The 20,237-nt window shown below is 36.0% G+C and overlaps 1 protein-coding gene across 3 annotated transcripts in view; it reads right to left on the bottom strand.

Annotated features, from left to right (window-relative positions):
• Positions 1-20,237, bottom strand: part of LOC121418226 — a 41,315-nt gene that overhangs the window by 8,408 nt on the left and 12,670 nt on the right. For all 3 annotated transcript variants that reach the window (XM_041612007.1, XM_041612168.1, XM_041612087.1), the window contains exons 5-10: positions 17,494-17,592; positions 16,466-16,602; positions 13,005-13,110; positions 12,026-12,161; positions 9,056-9,251; positions 4,764-4,960 (exon numbers count right to left, since the gene is read on the bottom strand). In XM_041612007.1, coding sequence (XP_041467941.1) covers positions 4,764-4,960; positions 9,056-9,251; positions 12,026-12,161; positions 13,005-13,110; positions 16,466-16,602; positions 17,494-17,592 — 871 coding nt within the window. The remainder of the gene's footprint in view (positions 1-4,763; positions 4,961-9,055; positions 9,252-12,025; positions 12,162-13,004; positions 13,111-16,465; positions 16,603-17,493; positions 17,593-20,237) is intronic.

Below are 20,237 nucleotides of genomic sequence, written 5' to 3'. Positions count from 1 at the left end.
TCAAGGTCTCTCTTGCAATTACCTTCAAATGCAGCATAGGTTTGCATGAGATCACCGTTGCTATCCTTTTAGGTTGCACCACCTTGGTACCACCATGGAATTGCGTAAATTATTTTGCCTGCATACTTTCAAGAAATTGTATTTTGGCATTGATGATTTTCCTTTACTATAATTTGAAAATACCTTGTTATTAATTTTCTCAAATTTGATAAGGTATTCACTGAAGAGAATTCTCTTAACATTCTTTGTGTATTTACATGTATTACTCAGAGACAAATTGTCTTGTATTCTTTGATTTTGATCAATTTTTGACTTCGTGATTTACACCATTGCTTAGTATTCATATTTTCTACCAAAATTGATTTTAATTTAAAAGCATGGTGTTCTAAATATTCACACCTGAAGATAGACTTCCAGTTGTGATTAGGAATCAAGAGCTGAGAAGCAGAGAAAGCTATTTATTTTGCTCAATGACTTTAACCCCAATCATGATTTGATTTTAACTTCATTAAAAGTTTACAAGGAAAAATATCCTGAAGTGTATTTTAATCTTTTGCATTTAGAATGACCATGCAATCTTTTATGGTGCACTAAAACAAGTGAGTGAAATCATTGCTCTGTTTTATCATTCACAGCATAATTTTATGGGAATATTACCCCTGAATCCGAGGAATCAAAATCCGACACTCAACTCGTAAGTGGCCTTCGTCATCTGCACAGGTGTCTCAAACACAATTAAATCAAAGTGTCGAGAACACAATCAACCCCAAATATCAGTTCCAGGGGAACAAAACCCAAGAAGAACTGAAAGACAATCATCTGGGTTCACTTAAACATAAAATTAATAAAAAGGAGGGGGTAGGGAATAATGAAAATTTCATTAGATATTCAGTGATTTTACCAATTTAAAGTAAACCAGGTCTGTGAACATTGGTACTTTATCCCATTAAAGTTATATACAAGTAACTATGTTGAGGAATGCTTTTGAAGTTATGTTTCTTCTATCCAAGCTTAACTTGCGCATATAACATACAGCACACCCTTCAGTTTTTATCAAAAGGGGTAAAATGCTTTTGAAAGTTATTTCCATTCATAATGTTTGTAAGCAGATTCCTCAGGTAATTGTGTTCAAAGTTTTTATACAAAACTACTTCCCATAATTAAGCAGATACTTTAGATAATTTAATTCAGTGCTTTCTATAGTTATTTCCATTGATCAACAGGTTCTTACATCAATTGGAAGATCTGCAGAAAGCATCCCAAAATAATTTATTGATCGATTTCCATCAAATAATACAAATGTATTTTCTTTTGTTCAAAGTTTCTTAAGCAGACACTCTGAATATTTGAGAGCAGACTTGAGAAACACCAAAATTTATTGTCTTCAACCCTGGTATGTATTCCATTTAATTGCAGAACATACATAATAGGTTGGAATTGTTGTCTATAAAAAGGTAGGGCAATCTAATTGTTTAAGGGTGACCCCAACTTTTCAGACTAAAAGTGAAAGCATTGTAAATGGCTCACATTTGGAGCAATTCCTCTTCCAGGGCAATGAGTTATGTATACATGTAGGTTATGTAATTTGGATTCTTTCTCTTAAGAATCTTCCAGGGCTACAGTAGATACAATAGTTCTTAGGAAGCCAAGTCTATCCGAATTAATCTTAATTGTTAATCAGGGGTGTTACCAGGGAGTTCCAATTTAGTTGGTTTATTCAGCACATATTTATTTTGAGAGTACTTGATATTTCCCATGTGCTTGTCCGTGGTGAAAATACATTACCTCAGAATATTTTTTTGTGCTGACGAACTAACAATGTCTTTGTTAGAGTAGCTGCAAATTGACATTCGTTTTCTAAAATCTGACATTTTTATTATCACTCAGAATGTCATTGACACCATTTAATACAATTCTTTAACATTGACATAAGTCACTTAAAATAATGGGACATATCATTTATCATTATGCTATAAATCATTAATTAACTTGAAAAGCTGACACTGTTTTAACATTTTTATGTAATTGGAGACAAGAATTACACAAATTGTTAACACTTGTCAAAATCTATATATCTTTTTGATAGATGGGAGTTTAATTTGTGGTCTTTTCTTAAATCAGTACATGAATAGAACTTATACCTTAAGTAAATGAGTTTCCAGTCCATTGCTTCCAAAATGTTTGAGTAGTTTACAAATCAGGTGAAAATATATAACGCTACTTTTGGGTGCAATATTCCTGGGATTATTTAATTTAGATTAGATGTGTGAGAGGTCTTGAATTTTATGACTTCAGACTTCATCATTTTGCAGGGTTATTCATTTTCAAACTTCACAACAACCAGAATGTCTTTCTTTATTCTGGTTATAACCTCGTTGGGAATATGTTAACTTATAGACTTCTGCAAGGAAGATATAAAAATCATTAACTAAGCAAATTGATAGAGTTCAAGAAGGTTCTCTTTTTACTGGATAGATGACAAATATTAACAGATTCTCCTGAATCTGATTGCTCGTCTCTTGGCAATGAGAGCGGAGATCCATCAGAGGACTCCAGACCCAATCCTGTCCGAGGACTAGCCTCAGAAATTGAGATTTGTATTTATTCAGTAATAATAATCAAACCCCAATTCCTTACAAGTCTAAGAATTTATCTTTATGGAAGGGGTTAAGAGTAAAACAAATTTTATAGAAATTTTGTCAGACCTTTGGGTCAACTATTTTTCTGGCTGCTGCAAGCATGCGTTCATATGTACATTACAAATTTTAGAAATTCCAGTATTCCTGGGATGAGGTTAAGCTTGTCAAGTGAAGCGTTCAATAATCAATTATAAGGATCCTTTCATAAATTCACATTGATGAGCTACCCCATTAATCGTCTGCTCAAAAAGCTTTAACTTTTTCATAAGAATTATTTTTTCTGGTTTAAGGGAAAATGAACATATCGGCTTCTGTAGACAATGATTCAGGTGTCGTTCCCTTACAGGAGTAAAGATTTCTAGATCTTGACTTGTAGGATGATAACCACCAACAAAGTCTTCATAAGCATTTCAATGAATATATGCATTCATGTATTCTCCTTTCCCTTGCAGGCGTAAGGCTTGACCTTAGCTCTTCTGGCAGTCCATTTTGATATTAATATATTTTTGCAAAACTTTAGAAATCCCCCTTGTAGTCTCGGTATTAGCATCAAGTTTATCATGTGGCAGCGTTTGTTTGATTAAAATACTTGTATCCAAAAGTCACATTGATAAATGTAAGTCTCCCCTTGACCTTTTACCTGAGAAGTTGGTTAGTTCTTTTAATATTTAAAATAAATTTGGGCATATACATAAACCAGCTAAATGGCATGTTCATCCTCTGACTCTTGCGACTCCAGACAGTTTCTTGCAAGCCTCGGAGAGCGGCAGTGGATTAACATTTATCATTCCCTCCTTTCACTGAGGACTGCTTAGATCCACATGCGTACATATGACATATGGCCGGACGACGACAGTCCAAAAATAAGGGAAGTAACGATGTTCTAAAGTTGGGGGGGGAGGGGGGAGTGTGGTAAAATGTACCAGTCTGGGGCACGCGTGACTGCTCCCTACATAGACTGTGAGATGGGTTGAAGAATAGAGGATAAATGCACATGTACTATGGGTGCGTGCACACAACAATAGACCCAAGCCCTGTGCATTCATCCATGCTTGGGTGCACAACTCAGCAAGGCTGCATTGTCAGACCAGCTAAGGGATTAAATCATTACGAAGAGTCGACCGGTGCAAGACAAGGACGTCTGTTAACTCATTGAGTGCTTCGTGCACGCTACGTATCCTACTATAACATGCCACACTCGTGTTCGCACGCCTACTATTGATTGCTTTGTGCTTGCATTGTTTCCTACCCTTGCCTGCTTCGTGCATGACTGCGCACATTCGGAATTACAATCATTGTTACGCCGTTTTGCATTGTATTGCGCATCGCATGCATGCCGTAATTAGCACCATTGTGTGCGGTGCGAACTCTGCTTATTGACAGATCAACTTAGGCGGTTTACATTAGACTTTTTCGAGTATTTCTACATTTTTTACAAGATATGGCTCCGCCTCTGAGAGGGAAGAGACCTAGGTTTTTTGATCCATACAAAACACTCCACTAAATGGAACTACTTGATACAACTCACATTTTAGCGTTAAAGATAATAACCAATCTATATGCTGAGGACACCATTATAACTGTATAACTTCCTACAACTTTACTACACAATATTTTGTGGATAAACTAATCGTTAGAGAGTTATAAGCAATTGTGACTATTGAAAGGAGTGAATATGACTCGCGATCCCAAAATCAATGTGGCACAGGGGGGTTTTGTGGCTGGTACAGGGGATTAGCATCGGATTAGCACTGTGGCATTGGGTTATAGTGTGCATGGCATGTTAAGAGTTAATACTACATTACAACCTACTTTGCTTCGCCGTTCATCCTTTGAGGACTGACATTATTCGCCAACATCTACACCAAGAATACTTCACATCACTGCAATATCATCACAGCAATAGTCTACAAGTTTATTTTGGCCTGCGTTTTGGTTTGACCTATTATTTTCAACGTGCCTCGCACCAACTTGTGTCTGGTAAGTATATCTATACTTTCCTTCTGTTAACCCCCATTCCACCCTTTCTTCCCCACAGCCAAATCATAACCTACATATTTCTTAAATTACCACATTGGAAAATCAATAAAAAATTAAATAAATTAATTATATCAAGAATATTACCCTCTTCATTTTGGCTTGTATCTCGTTCTCCCAGTCTGCGTCTGCCACTGTGCACAAACAAGTCGCATCTCCCGCGACTGCCATCACCATGGCATTGGCATAGAGGGCGCACTTGACATACGGATGGATCGATCTCATCAAGGTCTCCTACACTGTCAAAGATGATGACGTCAGGTCTCTGGAGTCTTTGCCTTGGTCTAGACAAGAAAAAAATAACATCATCTACATAGAACGTTACATAGATCTAACTTAAGGGAGATTCTGTGACATCAAAATTTTGTTATTAATAACACACAACATACGATTTGTATAATTTCTTCAGAGGACTTTTTTGTAAAACTTGATGTTTTTCTCTCCAATCAGCTTGTTTTATAAAAACTAACATGACATTGGGTGGAAGTCCCCATTTAAAAGATGTGAAATCTCAAGATCATTCAGTTTTAAAGCTTGTGTATAGTTTTGGTAAATCCACCAAAATGCACCTATCACTATTCCAATTCATTGCTAGCTAATACGAATGGATATGCCCTATAACAGTTATGATGTGGTGGATATGAAATGAAAATGTGTTTTACAGGATAAATTTTGCGATTTTACATGGAAATTTAACTTGATCGGGTCACCCGATCAAATTAAAATATATGTGTGTTTTTGTCTTTCAATTAAATCCTATTCCAAATCATGGAATGGGCTGAAACTTTCAAGATATGTTCTCTGTCTGTAACTTTTGGATATCTAATCACTAAATTTATAAGATAAGTGCTTGAATGCCCATTTTTTTAATTTCAAACAAGCATCGCCGAGAGAGGGCGCTATATATCCAAGATTTGAATGTTTGAAATTTTCTCAGAGAAGTGCAATTGGAAAAATATCTAATGGTCTCTACGCTTCAGTAAGACTGCCATATTAGATGATCTCCGATTATCAATCACATTATTGACCCTTTACCAAAGCTATACACAGGCTTTAAGCTTTGAATTCATTATCTGAAATATTTAAAAAAAGTATATCATAAATAAAAATTTGAGTGAGAAAGCTGCAATCTATTTTTTTTTTCATGAGTAGAAATAAAATTGACAATAATTCAATCTATGAAAATCAATATGAACCTTAGATTACCAAAATACATGTTTGCAAGAGGCAATATTGCAACTATACATTAGATGCACTGACTTCACGTTAAACAAGGAGAATTTGGGGAATATTATTATAGTATTAAAACTATTATTATACTTAACATCTTTACGACCTCCCCCCCCCCTGTGAAAAGACATAGAATCAAAATTTTATTTCCACTGAACACAATACACTATTCATTGTTGAACCATTATTGTATTGTTTTAAACTTCATACAAAAAATACAATCATGCAGAGATTGATAGTGAAACAAATCTCTTAGACATAAACAAAATATGAATTATGAAATAATGAAAGTAATATCTTGTCCAGTCACGCAAGGCAGGATATATTGAAAAAAGTAGTAACCTTAATAGCTCAAAACAGAAACCATCATACTACAACCCTGGAAAAAGAGAGAGATTTCATGCAGCAAGGGTTATCGAGGCTCCGTAATACAATGTTTAGCTATCAATCGTTACTAAAAATGAACTGACCAATCAAGATCTACACACGCAATACTGACCAGGAACCAATCAAAGGTGTTCTTTCATATTTGGTATTCATCGCTATTAAAGCTTTGTGTAAGGGGGGGGGGGGGCCTGGATTACCAACATTAAGGAATTGGTAAGTTGGCTTTTTTCTTAGAGCAGTACATAGATGTATTTCTTTATTTCATGTTCCTTAAACTGGTACGATTATAATACAGGATAAATGACAAGACAATTAAGATCACCACACTGGTGCCAAGCGGGAATCTGTTGGATATTTATCCATTGTGTTTTGAGTAGGGAAATCACAAGATGACGTCTCAATTTTCATGACAGCAGAAGGTAGAATTCCAAATTATGTATGAAGTGCCTGCCAAACTAAAAATTGGCATAAATCCTAAATTGAACAAGGACAGCAACTAACACGATGGGTGGAGACATGAAACTAATAACATGCAAACCTATTGTGGAACTGTATCCTGTTATTAATATTTACCATTTGGTACTTAATAATATACCAGCACTTCATCATTTAGATTGAGAGGCCCGATAAATTTATCACATATTATTCCGGGAAGTGAACTAAAACCATCAACGAAAGTGATTCTCAAAACTAAAGTGAGCTGAATAAGTGATCTATAAGAAAAAAAAAACTTTCAAAAGCTTTTATAAATACGTCAGGAAAGAAAACCCAGAGCTTTGTGCATTAAAAACACCATTAATGAATTTCTCTCTTATGACATATTAACATATTTTCATTAGTGAGGATTAGTTCCATGAATATTATTTCTAATAATAATAATAACATAATGTAAAAACATTACTACCATGTTTGTATGCACTACAAACTAATGTATCATTCAGTATTTAGCATGACTACCCTGACCTTACACTCAAGCATTCAAGGAATTCCTTCCTACTGGGCACCAATACTTCTCCTGGATGGAGAGTAATGCATGGAGATAAATGCCTAGCCAAAGACAAGAAGTGCGAGAGTAGGACATGAACCACAGACCTCATGGTTCAAAATCTACATGTATCTACTGAGCTACATGTACAAACCTTGCTTTTTATGATCCTCCCACCAAAGATATATGTATGTACTTGCTTCACTGCTTACACGTGTATGTTTGAATTTGTGGAGACCATTAAATGAAATAATATTGTATGGACTTGTCACTATCAATCCCTTTATAAATCAAAAGGAACCATGCACAACAAGCAAATTTGGTTCTTCACACAAAGGAATAATCAGGCATAAAAATAGAATCTTGTACGCAATGCGAATTCGGTTTGAATTATAAGCAGTTCTATTACTTCCTTGTTTTTTCTTGTCAGGAAATTTCGCAAAAATCTTGTACAAACAGTCATGATGATAATACGGATCCTTGAGCAGCCTTGAGATATTATTTATTATTTGAATTATTTCAGGCATTATTTGATCAGCTTTTATCCTTCCTCATTGGCAACCCTGGCATTTTTCTAGCATGCATATCATCATCATCATCTCCACCATCCTTATCAACACCATCATCATCATCAGCATTATAATAATCATCATCATGATAATCGTCATAATAATAAAATTATAACAATTTGTCCCTTTATATAGCGCAGTTACCACATGCATATACTCAACTGCGCTTTGATACTTGGTATCAATATTATCAACAAGGCTGTACCTGAGCCGCCATATCAATAGGCGCTAAAGCATTCAAGGAGTAAATCCTACCAGGTACCCATTCACCTCACCAGGGTTGAGTGCAGCACAATTTGGATAAATTTCTTGCCGAAGGAAATTATGCTATGGATGGGTTTAAAACTCACGACCCTCTGTTTGAAAGTCTGGAGACTAATCCACTGGGCCACAACGCTCAACATCCATAATAAACAAATATATTAGGCTTTGAGAAAGTATAGTGAAATTATTTATCCGAGGTTGGTCTGGCAATTACTATTTTTCCCCAAGGGGCGAAGCCCTGAGGGAAATAATAGTTTTGCCAGTGCAACCAAGGATTAATAATTCCCATTATGCTTTCAAATGAAACGCCTGATATGTTTGTTTTATATCCTACTTTTAATAATTTATAACCAAAATCTATGCGCTGAGCTTGACTTGCCTGGGAGAGAGAGCTCGCTGGCTGGTGCGCCCGAGAGTTTAGCTAGATATCCAGTTTTCTGAAATAATGACATCAGAACATTGGTATAGCTAAATATATATCGATGTCTGACATCGCGCAACATCATAGTTGAAATATATTCGGTCACATGATGCTATTTGAACCAATCACTACACAGGATTCAATGTATGTAGGATATAATGATAATTATCATCATTATCAAGATAAACATAATTATCATTATTACAATTACCATCATTATCCATATCATCATTAACCTCATCATCGCAGTAATCATAGGTGTCAGAAACACCTCCAGCAGCCTTTTCAACCTCACAAGACAAACATAATTATCATTATTACCATTACCATCACTATCCTTATCATCATTTTAATTATCATTGTCACAAAAACCTCCGGCAGCCTTTTCAACCTCACACTCACCATACACTTCATGCATCACAGTCACCATAACCAATCACCAATCTCCACATCCTCCTCCGCAATCATCAATCTATGACTCTTAAACATAACCAAATTTTTCTAAGAGTTTTCTAAGCAATACCTGGTTGAGGAATGTCTGATTCTCTGGCTGGGAGGAGCGGCTATCTCTGTGCTCTGCAATCGGGCACCAACTACCTCAGCGTCATCCCCACTAGCTCCAGAGTAGCTGGTCTCTGTAACTGGTTGGGACTGTTCCTGGTCCTGTATGCTAGCCCCTGATGGTTCAGTTGTCTTTGGGTCTTCTAATCGCTCTGGATCTATAGTTCATTTAAAATAACACATAGGTCCAAGGTGTAAGATATGCTATTTGATGCTGTTTTTCAAAGTTACACTTCATAAACATCTCTTTCATTGTAAATGATGCCCCTCCCCCCCAAAAAAAAATTATAATAAAAATAATATAAAAGTAATCTCATGAAAAACAAGTGGAATGCCTCTGGCCGTCTCACCTGCATCACGCGATTCAATATAGCAGCAGTGCTCACTTTGAATACTACTCTAACTCGCACAAGATGTTCAGTGATACATGGTTACTCTTATTTCCCTTTTTTATGAACTAGACCAATAAACTTACAGAGATATGATGGTTATTCAACAAAAAAACCCCAACATGGCCAAAGTTCATTGACCTTACATGACCTTTGACCTTGATCATGTGACCTGAAACTCGAACAGGATGTTCAGTGATACTTGATTACTCTTATGTACAAGTTTCATGAATCAGATCCATAAACTTTCAAAGTTATGATGGTAATTCAACAGATACACCAAATTCGGCCAAAGTTCATTGACCTTTGACGTTGGTCATGTGACCTGAAACGTGCACAGGATGTTCAGTGATACTTGATTACTCTAATGTCCAAGTTTAATGAACTAGACCAATAAACTTTCAAAGTTATGATGGTAATTCAACAGATACCCCCGATTCGGCCAAAGTTCATTGACCCTAAATGACCTTTGACCTTAATCATGAGACCTGAAACTTGCACAAAACTTTCAGTGATGCTTGATTACTATTATGTCCAAGTTTCATGAATCAGATCCATAAACTTTCAAAGTTATGATGGGAATTCAACAGATATCCCCAATTCGGCCAAAGTTCATTGACCCTAAATGACCTTTGACCTTGGTCATGTGACATGAAATTCTAATAGGATGTTCAGTAATACTTGATTAACCTTATGGCCAAGTTTTATTAACTAGGTCCATATATTTTCTAAGTTATGACGTCATTTCAAAAACTTAACCTCAGGTTAAGATTTGATGTTGACGCCGCCGCCGTCGCCGCCGCCGTCGGAAAAGCGGCGCTTATAGTCTCACTTTGCTTCGCAGGTGAGACAAAAACTATCAAAGTAATTAAGACACAGTGATAAACAATTGATATACAATTCCACCTGAAAAATGATGTGCAAACTTGTACTTTAAAGCAACAAAATATAAAATGCAAGCAGCATAGAGTGTAGTTTTAATTCTTCTCTCTTATATAATCATTTTGATTCATTAATAAGAGAAACAAAATTGTATCTAGAAATTTGACGTAGGCAACGTACACAGATGCCCCGCTTAATGCGATCTAAAATTCATTAAATATGATTGAACTTAAAATCGTGCAGAAACCAATATACGTACATGTATATACAGTGCGTCCCACAAAAAACGAAACCAAGATTTATCGATGATTTATAATAACTTAATCACAAATACAATAGACAAATGACCTACCATTTTAAAGCTTAGAATCTCCTCTTTCATTTGGAATTACTTAAATTATTTCTCATTCACGCATGAGTGAGCAAAAACAATTTGAAAAGGGGATTCCAAAAAGTCACTTGGCGGGCCGTATCTGGGTTTTAAAAAGAAAACCACATTTTAAAAAAGTTCAATATCTGCTCTTTAATTTGATACCTCAATTACAGAAAATGGTCAAGAAATAACAAAGTTTTGGTTATTTGAAATAAGGCTTGAATTTCAATAATTTCATAAAATGAAGGGGTTTTACATGCATTAACTCATTTGTTACCATGCAATAGCTTCTTTCGGAAACTGGTGAAAACACGTTGATTTAATGAAATTATGGAAATACAAGCATTGTTTCGAGGGATCATAACTTTTTTACTTCTTGACCATTTTTTGTGATTAAGGTATCAAATAAAAGAGCAGATATTGAACTTTTTAGTCATGTGACTTTCTTTTTGAAATTTAGATACCCCCCGCCAAATGAGTTTTTTGCATCCTTTCTTTGATAATCTAAGTAGTACCAGATGAAAGAGGAGATTCCAAGCTTTACGTTGGTAGGTCATTTGTCTATTTTATTTATGATTAAGTTATGATAAATCATCACTAAATCTCGGTTTAGTTTTTTCTGGGACGCTCTGTATAATGAACAAATTCAGACCTTTGAACCAACTCGCATATATAATGAGCTGTGACCTTTGACCTGTGGACTCAGAATTCAAACTCACCCTGTATTTTGGTGTCATTTACCTACACACATAATTTTTTTTTCAATCTATTCAATATTTTTCGAGTTATTGCGCGGAAACCAAAAGGGTGGTGGACGGACGGACAGACAAGGGCAACGCTTAATGCCCCCTCCAGACGTTGTCTGCTGGGCATAAAAAGTGTACCAATTTCCTCTTCATATGCGCATTCATCTGTGTGTTTTTCATATATTTTGTTTTAGGGAACAGGAAGAGGAGGGGGCGGGATGTGAGGGTCGTGGGGGGGGGGCTAAGATCCCTAACATCTCTCAATTGATAGCATACAATCACTACTCTTCTTCTTTCTAAAGAGCCCTGTACAACCATTTATATGGTAAAGTCTTTTTCAAAAAAGGCTTGCTCCGTATGAATTGTGAAGCTGCAAAAAATGTATTTTACAAAGGAAAAATAGAGGGTTGTGTTTCATAAAGGGAAACTGTAGGTGTGTAAAAGTGCAATGGATGGGATTAATAAAATATTTGACAAATGTGGACTCTTAATAAATCACATCATATCATATCTATTTCAATAAGATTCATATCAAGACCTACCTTCGCATTCAATCACGGCACCATGAGCTGCTATGGCCTTTTGCAACTCTTGAGGCAGGTCACACACAAGATTATTCCTTGCACAAGGACTCAGGTCATGATTTGGTAGCTCTGCGATGAAGGAGTCTACATCACGCTATAAGAGAACAAACAATGACAAAGAAAAATGATACTGAAACAACATGGTTGATCATTGCATTTCATGATTTATTTCAGTATTACATTTATAATTAATATTTTCTATTGAAACTGGGAAAATCATAAATAAAAAAAGGGAAGAGCTGTAAAATCTGTACAAGGACATGATACTGGGTTTTAAGTTACATGCCAAACTAAACCATGTGCCAGCACATAAAATTCATGTATTCTCATCTTTCCAGTTTTAGAAAAATTAGAAGCAGACTATACCACTGCCAACATTTTTTTCTCATAACAATCACTTTTCCTCCGCTTAGAATTATGACCTTCAAACATCAAAAGTTTTATGGCCACAAATTTGCATACATGCACATGTATACAGAAGGCAGTCTGGTACACTTCCCGGAAAAAAAATGAATTTAAAATTTAGAACATAACAAAACAGCCCCATGCCTGTAATGAATGTGTGTTCAAATATGAAAGATTAAACATGAAAATGACCACTTTGTGAAACTCCTATTAATATTTCGTGATAAATATCTTTCAATACACATTCAAGTTGTGTTGGGGTAGGTTGTTGGTTCGTTTTCACTTTCTTGCTCATTTGTATTAATTTGCCATTGTATTCATTTATTTTGTCATGAATGACTTTAATACCTAAATGCTCAAAATCTAGTGCACGTACAGGTAGAGTAGAGCAAACACTGTCATAACCATCATAACTATCGTCAGAATATGAAAATATACAGTACCAATAATATACAAAATTTATCTACATGTACATGAAAGCAAGAATGTATCACAGTGTCAATTACATTGAATCATTTATAGGACACAATACCTTCAAAGAATCCATTTTGAGCACAACCTCATAATCTGGGCCAGAGATGAAAGATTGGCAAGCCATTTTGAGCTGCTCAACTCTGTCCATTAGCTCACCTATTCTCCTATATATAAGAAAGAAAGAGATAGAGTTAGGATATAAAATTACATGGGGGCTCAGGGTGATTTTGCCCCCCCCCCCCCATGCTCAAAAGAGTCCTTAAAATTCCCCATTGATTGCAATGTTAAAGCTTGTCTAATGTTGGAAATTTGTAAATGAAAAAAATAAAAACTTATTTTTTTTGCCTGCATAGAATTAATTTCATATATGACCTGACACTCTTAAACTAACAATAAGTGAGCCGAAATCAAGTCTGATATATTTATTGAGCTTGAAAAGGCACATCATAAGCTTTAAAATGATTTAGACAGTAACTTGTCAAAACCATTTCATGAAAACTTGTTAAAAAACAATTTCTATAACAAGTTTAAAATCAGCTAATCAGATTGAAGGATTTCAAGAGTTTTTAAAACGTAAATTGCAGGCACCTTTCATGAAAAGAGCCCCATGATGGCCTTTGATCTGTTTGAGCCATAATGGAAATTTGGAATAATTTGATATTGAATAAATATGTGAGACCACTTGGAATACATGTAGCAATTCTTCACATTGGGTAATTTTTCTATGTTTTTCTCCCTATCATCAGTATCATATTTTGTAAGCTCACCATATTTTACAACTTTACCATCACATTAAGGATCAATTGAACAAGAGTTCATATTGCGGATGCCGTGTATATGAATTTTCACATAGCACTTCCTGGTTCTCAAATGGATCAAGGAAGTGAAAGTTGTGTTTTTTAACCCATCAATCAAAGAAAAAGAAAACTATGCCAAAAGTAATATTGTGAACCACAAGACTCTAAACCCCAGTGTATTAGTTTGCCTGCATATTTTTTTAAAGGTTTGATACCAGCTAAAAGAATGTCATATGAGAAGGTCAAGCTCAATGTTATACACAAAATTTACGACATCCTGGATAAATGCATACACGCAAGTGTGAGTGGGTTTTACAGGAAAAACAATATAAACACCAGTTTCACCAAGTTCTAAACCATGCATAATGAACTCCACATAACAAAAATGATCTGACCACTGAGAATCTTCATGTACGTGTACATCACAATCTCATACTGTTGTGCAACAGAAGGGATGTGGCCTTACGGCCGGCCTCAAAGCCACATTTTGCTGGTCTTGGCCTTGAGCTGAGTAACATGTACAAAGCCTACGGGAGAAGGCCTCGTAACGGAAGACTGGCCTTGATTTTATCCCAGCACAACAGCATTATCCGTCCCTATCATTAGTTGACAGCCTACATGTATTGTTTTGAATTTGAAGTATGAATCCATTTTTTTATGAAACGAATACCAGAAACTGGACAGTTCAATATGTTAAGGAACTTAACACTAAAATAGAAAGCTGCATTTGAACAGTACTAGTTATTAAATAAAAAGATGTTTGATTCCCCAACCATAATTACCATTGCAAAAATAATAAAGTATCTAAACCAAAAGTGAAAAGATCTCCTATAATGAATGACATCTCGTCATTAAGTGCCATACAGATAATCGATCGGTTGTTACACACTTCTTTCATCCATGAAAAGATTAATTCTCCCATTGTTTTAAGAAAATACATCACTCAAACATGAATTGACATTTAGGTTTCACTTCATAAATTATCCTATCAAAAATAGATATCACAAGGGAATCATGTGATACATTGTGTATGTGGGTTTTCCAACAAGCATCCATGCCCTAATTTGGAACTGATGAACAATCATCTTCCTTCAATCCTGCTCCCATTTGACTCCGGATATTTCAAATTAAATTTGTCTCACTCAATGCCCCAACAGGGGGTATGTATGTGCTTAAAAAACATGCACAGCCACGAATAGCAGGAGTCCTATCATTGTGCAGTCCAAAAAGCCTCTTATCCCAAATGCAACATTCAATCACATAGTCAACAATTATACTCTATATCAAATTGTTTTTACTCTTAACGCAAACTTCATACATTATTTTGCAAAAAACTAATGTAAACAGTATATTGTTATGGCTCTAATACAAAAAAGACCTGTCAACTTCATGCTTGCTTTGTTAACTTCTCAGCAATATCACAATTTTTTCCAGAATCCTTTAGCACACATTTTTCTTTTTATATCAATGGACACTCGAGTGATCATTTGAATGCATGGATTCTGCACAAACTCATTTTTGAAACTGTCAGAACTGCCATAATTTATCTTTTAAAAGAAATTTTGGTAATGAATCACATTTTTTTTTGTATATTATTATTATGCACATTTGGGTTCCAGCCAATTTGAGTTGGCTATAACTCAAAACAGGGAAGACAAATACCCGAGTACTACATGTCTACTTCATCTCCTACAGCTCTCACAATATTTATTGCAAAAGAGCAGTGTCCAAATTAACAATCGCTTGTAATCATGTGAGCCTAAAGTAGGATAAAATTTGAAAGTGAAATTGAAACTGAGCAAAAAAAGTTATAGAGCAATTACTTGTACATGTTTAATATCAAGGTTACTTGTAGTTCTTTTCTCATCTACTTTCTTAATCTCGTTTTATATCAAAGTGGAAACCATTGAAGTTGAAACCAGTTAAACATGTAATAGGAATGCTAAAAGCTGTCTTGGAACGGATCATAAGTGGTCTTCTAAATCAGTTTTGAAAATTCACCTTGCAATGTGATCACTTTGTATAGGTGGGGACACAACTGGTCTCCAGGAAGAAATCTTTACCTGGAATTATGATATGGTATGGGTGTTGGGCACGCTACTGAGTATACATGTAGAATACTGATGATTGTGCCTATGAAGCAATTTCAAATTTTGTGTGAAACATGTGACCCCGATGAGAGCATTCCATAGCTGCTGGCATTTAGAAATGCCTAATATTGACAACCCAAGGCCAGGGATCCAGGGGACGACTAAGCCTCTGACATGGTCCAGAAGAGCATCATGTGGGAGTCAAGGTGATGGCTCCCCTGAAATTCTTGTATTTAAGCAACTTTAACCCCCCCCCCAAAAAAAAAAAAGGAAAGCAAATTTACAAGGCAAAATAGTCAAAACTGACTAGTTTGCCTATTCAAAATAACAACAAACAACAACAACAAATTGAGTCATTTATGATGTATTAAGAACCTAGGGGCAGGGATGGGTGTAAGGCAACTTTTCCCTCACATTTTTTTTCCCTACATGATATTTAAAAACAATAGGACATTCTGACATTTGGCCATTTTGAAAGATGAAAATCAGGATAGTTGACAGGTCTGGGGTTTGGGCTCTGGAAACCCATTCTGTAGATCTTCTAAACTGGTAACCTATCAAAACTGGTTTAAGGAAACTAGATCAAGAAATGAGATGAGAACAGTGTCATAGTTGTACACCATGGTACCTACCTGCATTGTTTGTGCAATACAACAACTTTTCCAGATGTGAGTGATTTTAGATGACCTGTGACCTCTTTCTCCCTTCGGCATAATTTCCTCCTGAGAACATCAAAATGCTGACGAACTTCTCGCATCAGTTTTTCCTCCTGTCACATGTAATATCATCAAAACAAGCTCTTGCAATGGTTGGTCGATTTGCTCATATGAGACTCCCTCCCTTTCCCACAAAAAATCATTTGTTTTTATATCATTCCCCATAACAAATTTTAGGAAGCATATACATGTTGAAGGGAAAAAAACCATTGAAACAAACACCCTAAAGGTACTAGTACATGATGCAATACGTAAATAGTCAATGACAAATTCAAGTATTACATCGAAATTTGATATTTATACCATTCCCAAGAAGATAAAAATAAAATACAATATACACAGATTATTAACAATAGAAACAGAGTACATATTAAACCATATTATTTTCTGCAATTCCCCTTCAATTTCTCAAGTAAAATTATCATCTGCCATATCCATGAATATGTTTCATATGTTCATACAAGTTTTCAAAATATAATTTTAATCTTTCCCTTGAACCCTATAATATGCTGAAATCATTTACAATGCTCGTTATAATGGCATGGAGGAAATGAGATAAGCAGATTGATATCCTCAATCGCACAATTTCTATTTTAGAGTGGGATGGGGGTCCTATTACCAACATGAATCCAAAGTGTGCATGCTTCCTTTTATAGAGAGAATCCTGTTTAATTCAAGTTTAAAACTGATCCAGACAGCATACATGTATAGCCGTTATTTGAAAAAAGCCAAGGAGCTAGTAAAGTTAAATGGAAAACAACGTTGCACATGTACACTGTATGTGTGATCCCCCCCCCCATGCATACAAGTACAAGTAGAATTTTTTAAAACATATTGAAAGTAGGCACTATTGAGGGAGCAAGCCTATGGGGAAGGGGGGGGGGGCAAGCACCTCCTGAAGCTCCCCCATCTGTATACTACTGACACTCATGTACTCTACTCACCGTAAGTTGTACAGTATTGGAGACATCTTGGATCTGTCTCCAGGCAGGGAGTAGTATCTTTTTTTGAGAGGACAAATCTTCTTGCATTTGAGCCAATATCTGAAAACAATTACATATATTGTCTCTGTACGAACATACATTTGCAAGTTCTGTGTTTAATGTTTACAAACCATATAGAGAGTTTTGAATGTCTAAATTTCATGAAAGACCTCATGCTTTTTTAGTTTGAATGACTGTTTTAAGTTCAAAAGAGGGGAAATGGGGGGGGGGGTTGAGGGAAGAGAGTCATGAATAGAAAATGTTTATTAGACACTTCCTGCGGAAGAGAGTTCTCAAGAGGGGGAAAACCCAAAACAATAGAAAACATAATTGAGTACATCCTTTGTTTGATTGTGCAGGTACCTACAGTATATTGTAATTCACAATAGTGTACAACATGAACATAGAAGTTAAGAACCGAAACCAGACAATGGACACTAAATGGCGAGCCATGGTTGGCATATTAACATAGTGAAATATGCTACATGATCTGCATACTTGTACAAATCCACCATCAAGAAATCTAGATCACACCACTATATTTCAATATGAAGTAATCTACTTTTTGAAATTTCTATATTTGTCAATTCAATGTGTTTTGATATACAATAAATATCAGGTATTAATATCGGGTAAAAAATGTAAGTTTCAATTTCATGAGACATTACAAAGTAATAAGTTAGCTATTTTAATTTTAAACAACTACATGGTGTAAATTTTTCTATTCATAGAACTTTTATCACATCAGCTGTTCCCTCATTTACAAACATGTACAGTCGTCCTCAAAATTATTCATACCCTTGTTGATATTTGTGATTTTTCATGTTTGTGATGAAATGAATGCATTTTATCAAGTTTCTCTATGATTTATGTGTGACCTACTAGTGAAAGAATAACAACAATGCACAATTCAAGAAATTTCTCTTTTCAGGGGTATTTTATTCATAGATATTCAAACAATGTCATGTTCAAAATTATTCATACCCTAGGTTTTCTGAGTCCAATGTCTTTCATTAATAGTCAATAGCATAGCCTTTGTTCTTTACGACTGCTTCTAGACGATTCCTGTAAGTGTCCACAAGCTTCCTGCACGTCTCCTGCGGGATGTTAGCCCATTCTTCGTTGGCGTAGGCCTCAAGCTGGGTCAGGTTGGTCGGGTTCCTAGCCATCACTCTGACTTTCAGGTCTCGCCACAAGTTCTCGATCGGATTCAGGTCAGGACTCTGACTTGGCCATTCTAGGACGTTGACATTTATGGTCCTTGAACCATTTCTTCACCAGCTTGGCGGTATGCTTTGGGTCATTGTCTTGTTGGTACTTCCAGTTGGGGCCAAGTTGGAGTTTTCGGCAGATTCCTTCAAGTTCTCATCAAGAATCTGGATGTAATCCTCCTTTTTCATGATTCCTTTGACTCTAACGAGGTTCCCTGTGCCACTGGAAGAGAAACATCCCCATAGCATTATGTGCCCACCACCATGCTTGACGGTTGGCACAGTGTTCTTTGGATTGTATGCTTCCCCTTTCTTCCTCCAGACGTATTCAACATCCATATGGCCAAATAACTCCAACTTCGTCTCATCAGACCACAGGATGGTTGACCAAAAGCTTGGATTTTGCTTCAGATGACCTCTAGCAAAGGCCAGTCGAGCCTTCAGGTGTTTCTTCCTGAGCAGCGGTGTCTTCCGAGGCCTGCGTCCATGGAGACCTCCTTTGTGCAAGACTCGCTCGATGGTGGACAGGGACACCTTCGTCCCTGACCGGTCAAGCGTTTCAAGTAGGGCCTTGGTTGTGGTCCGGGGGTTGTTGTTGACCTCTCTGCAGATTTTCCTGGCAAGTTTAGGAGACACCTTGCACCTCCTGCCACGCCCACTAAGGTTCTTCACAGTGTTGTACCTCTTGTGCTTCTTGATTATGTTCTGGACTGTTGCCACAGGGATGTCATACTGCTTTGAAATGGCCTTGTAACCTTTTCCCTCAATGTGGGCATTCACAAGACGTTGCCGTAGGTCCTCACTGAGCTACTTCTTCTTGGCCATGATTATCAGAGACTGAGAATTACCAGAATGCTTTCCTCTATTTATATCCTTTTAGAAAGATGCTATTTTCCATCATTGTTTAATGGCTTGTTTAACAAAGAGGGTATTTAATTCATTGGAACATCTTGAAATAAATATAGAACAAAGAATAGCACATTCCCAGACAGTGAAAATAATGTGCATTGTCATAAAAGGACATTTTTGTTGAGGTATTGGCAAGGGTATGAATAATTCTGAACAAGTGCAAAAAATAACTTTCGACCCTATCTATTATTATGCTAATGAAGACTTGCCAGCTCATATGTCAAATCATGCATAGCAACAAGCAGACAAAAGATACAAAGAAAGTTACATCATAATAGCTTTTACAAGTAAAGAATGTACCAAAGAATGTTTTTCCACAAGGGGTATGAATAATTTTGAGGACAACTGTACCAACCTGGATATGCTGTTTGATGAAACAATGTGATACTGTCTTTATTGTTTGAATTAGAGGTTTTATGTACAATTTTGATGAAATTTTTAGCATTATCCTTGTGAAATTTTCTCTTTTTATCCAACTGCCTGTCAGGGTGAGCAGTCAGATTCCATAATTTAAGATGTTGAAAAGATGTTAGAATTATTGCAAGCTTTAGTTTTTTCCCCCAAACTGTAATAGGAAGAATGTAA

This window comes from Lytechinus variegatus, chromosome 1 (assembly GCF_018143015.1).
Source record: "Lytechinus variegatus isolate NC3 chromosome 1, Lvar_3.0, whole genome shotgun sequence".
NCBI lineage: Eukaryota > Metazoa > Echinodermata > Echinoidea > Temnopleuroida > Toxopneustidae > Lytechinus > Lytechinus variegatus.
Note: the sequence above shows the minus strand (reverse complement) of the source record. Positions and strands in the feature narration are given on the sequence as shown.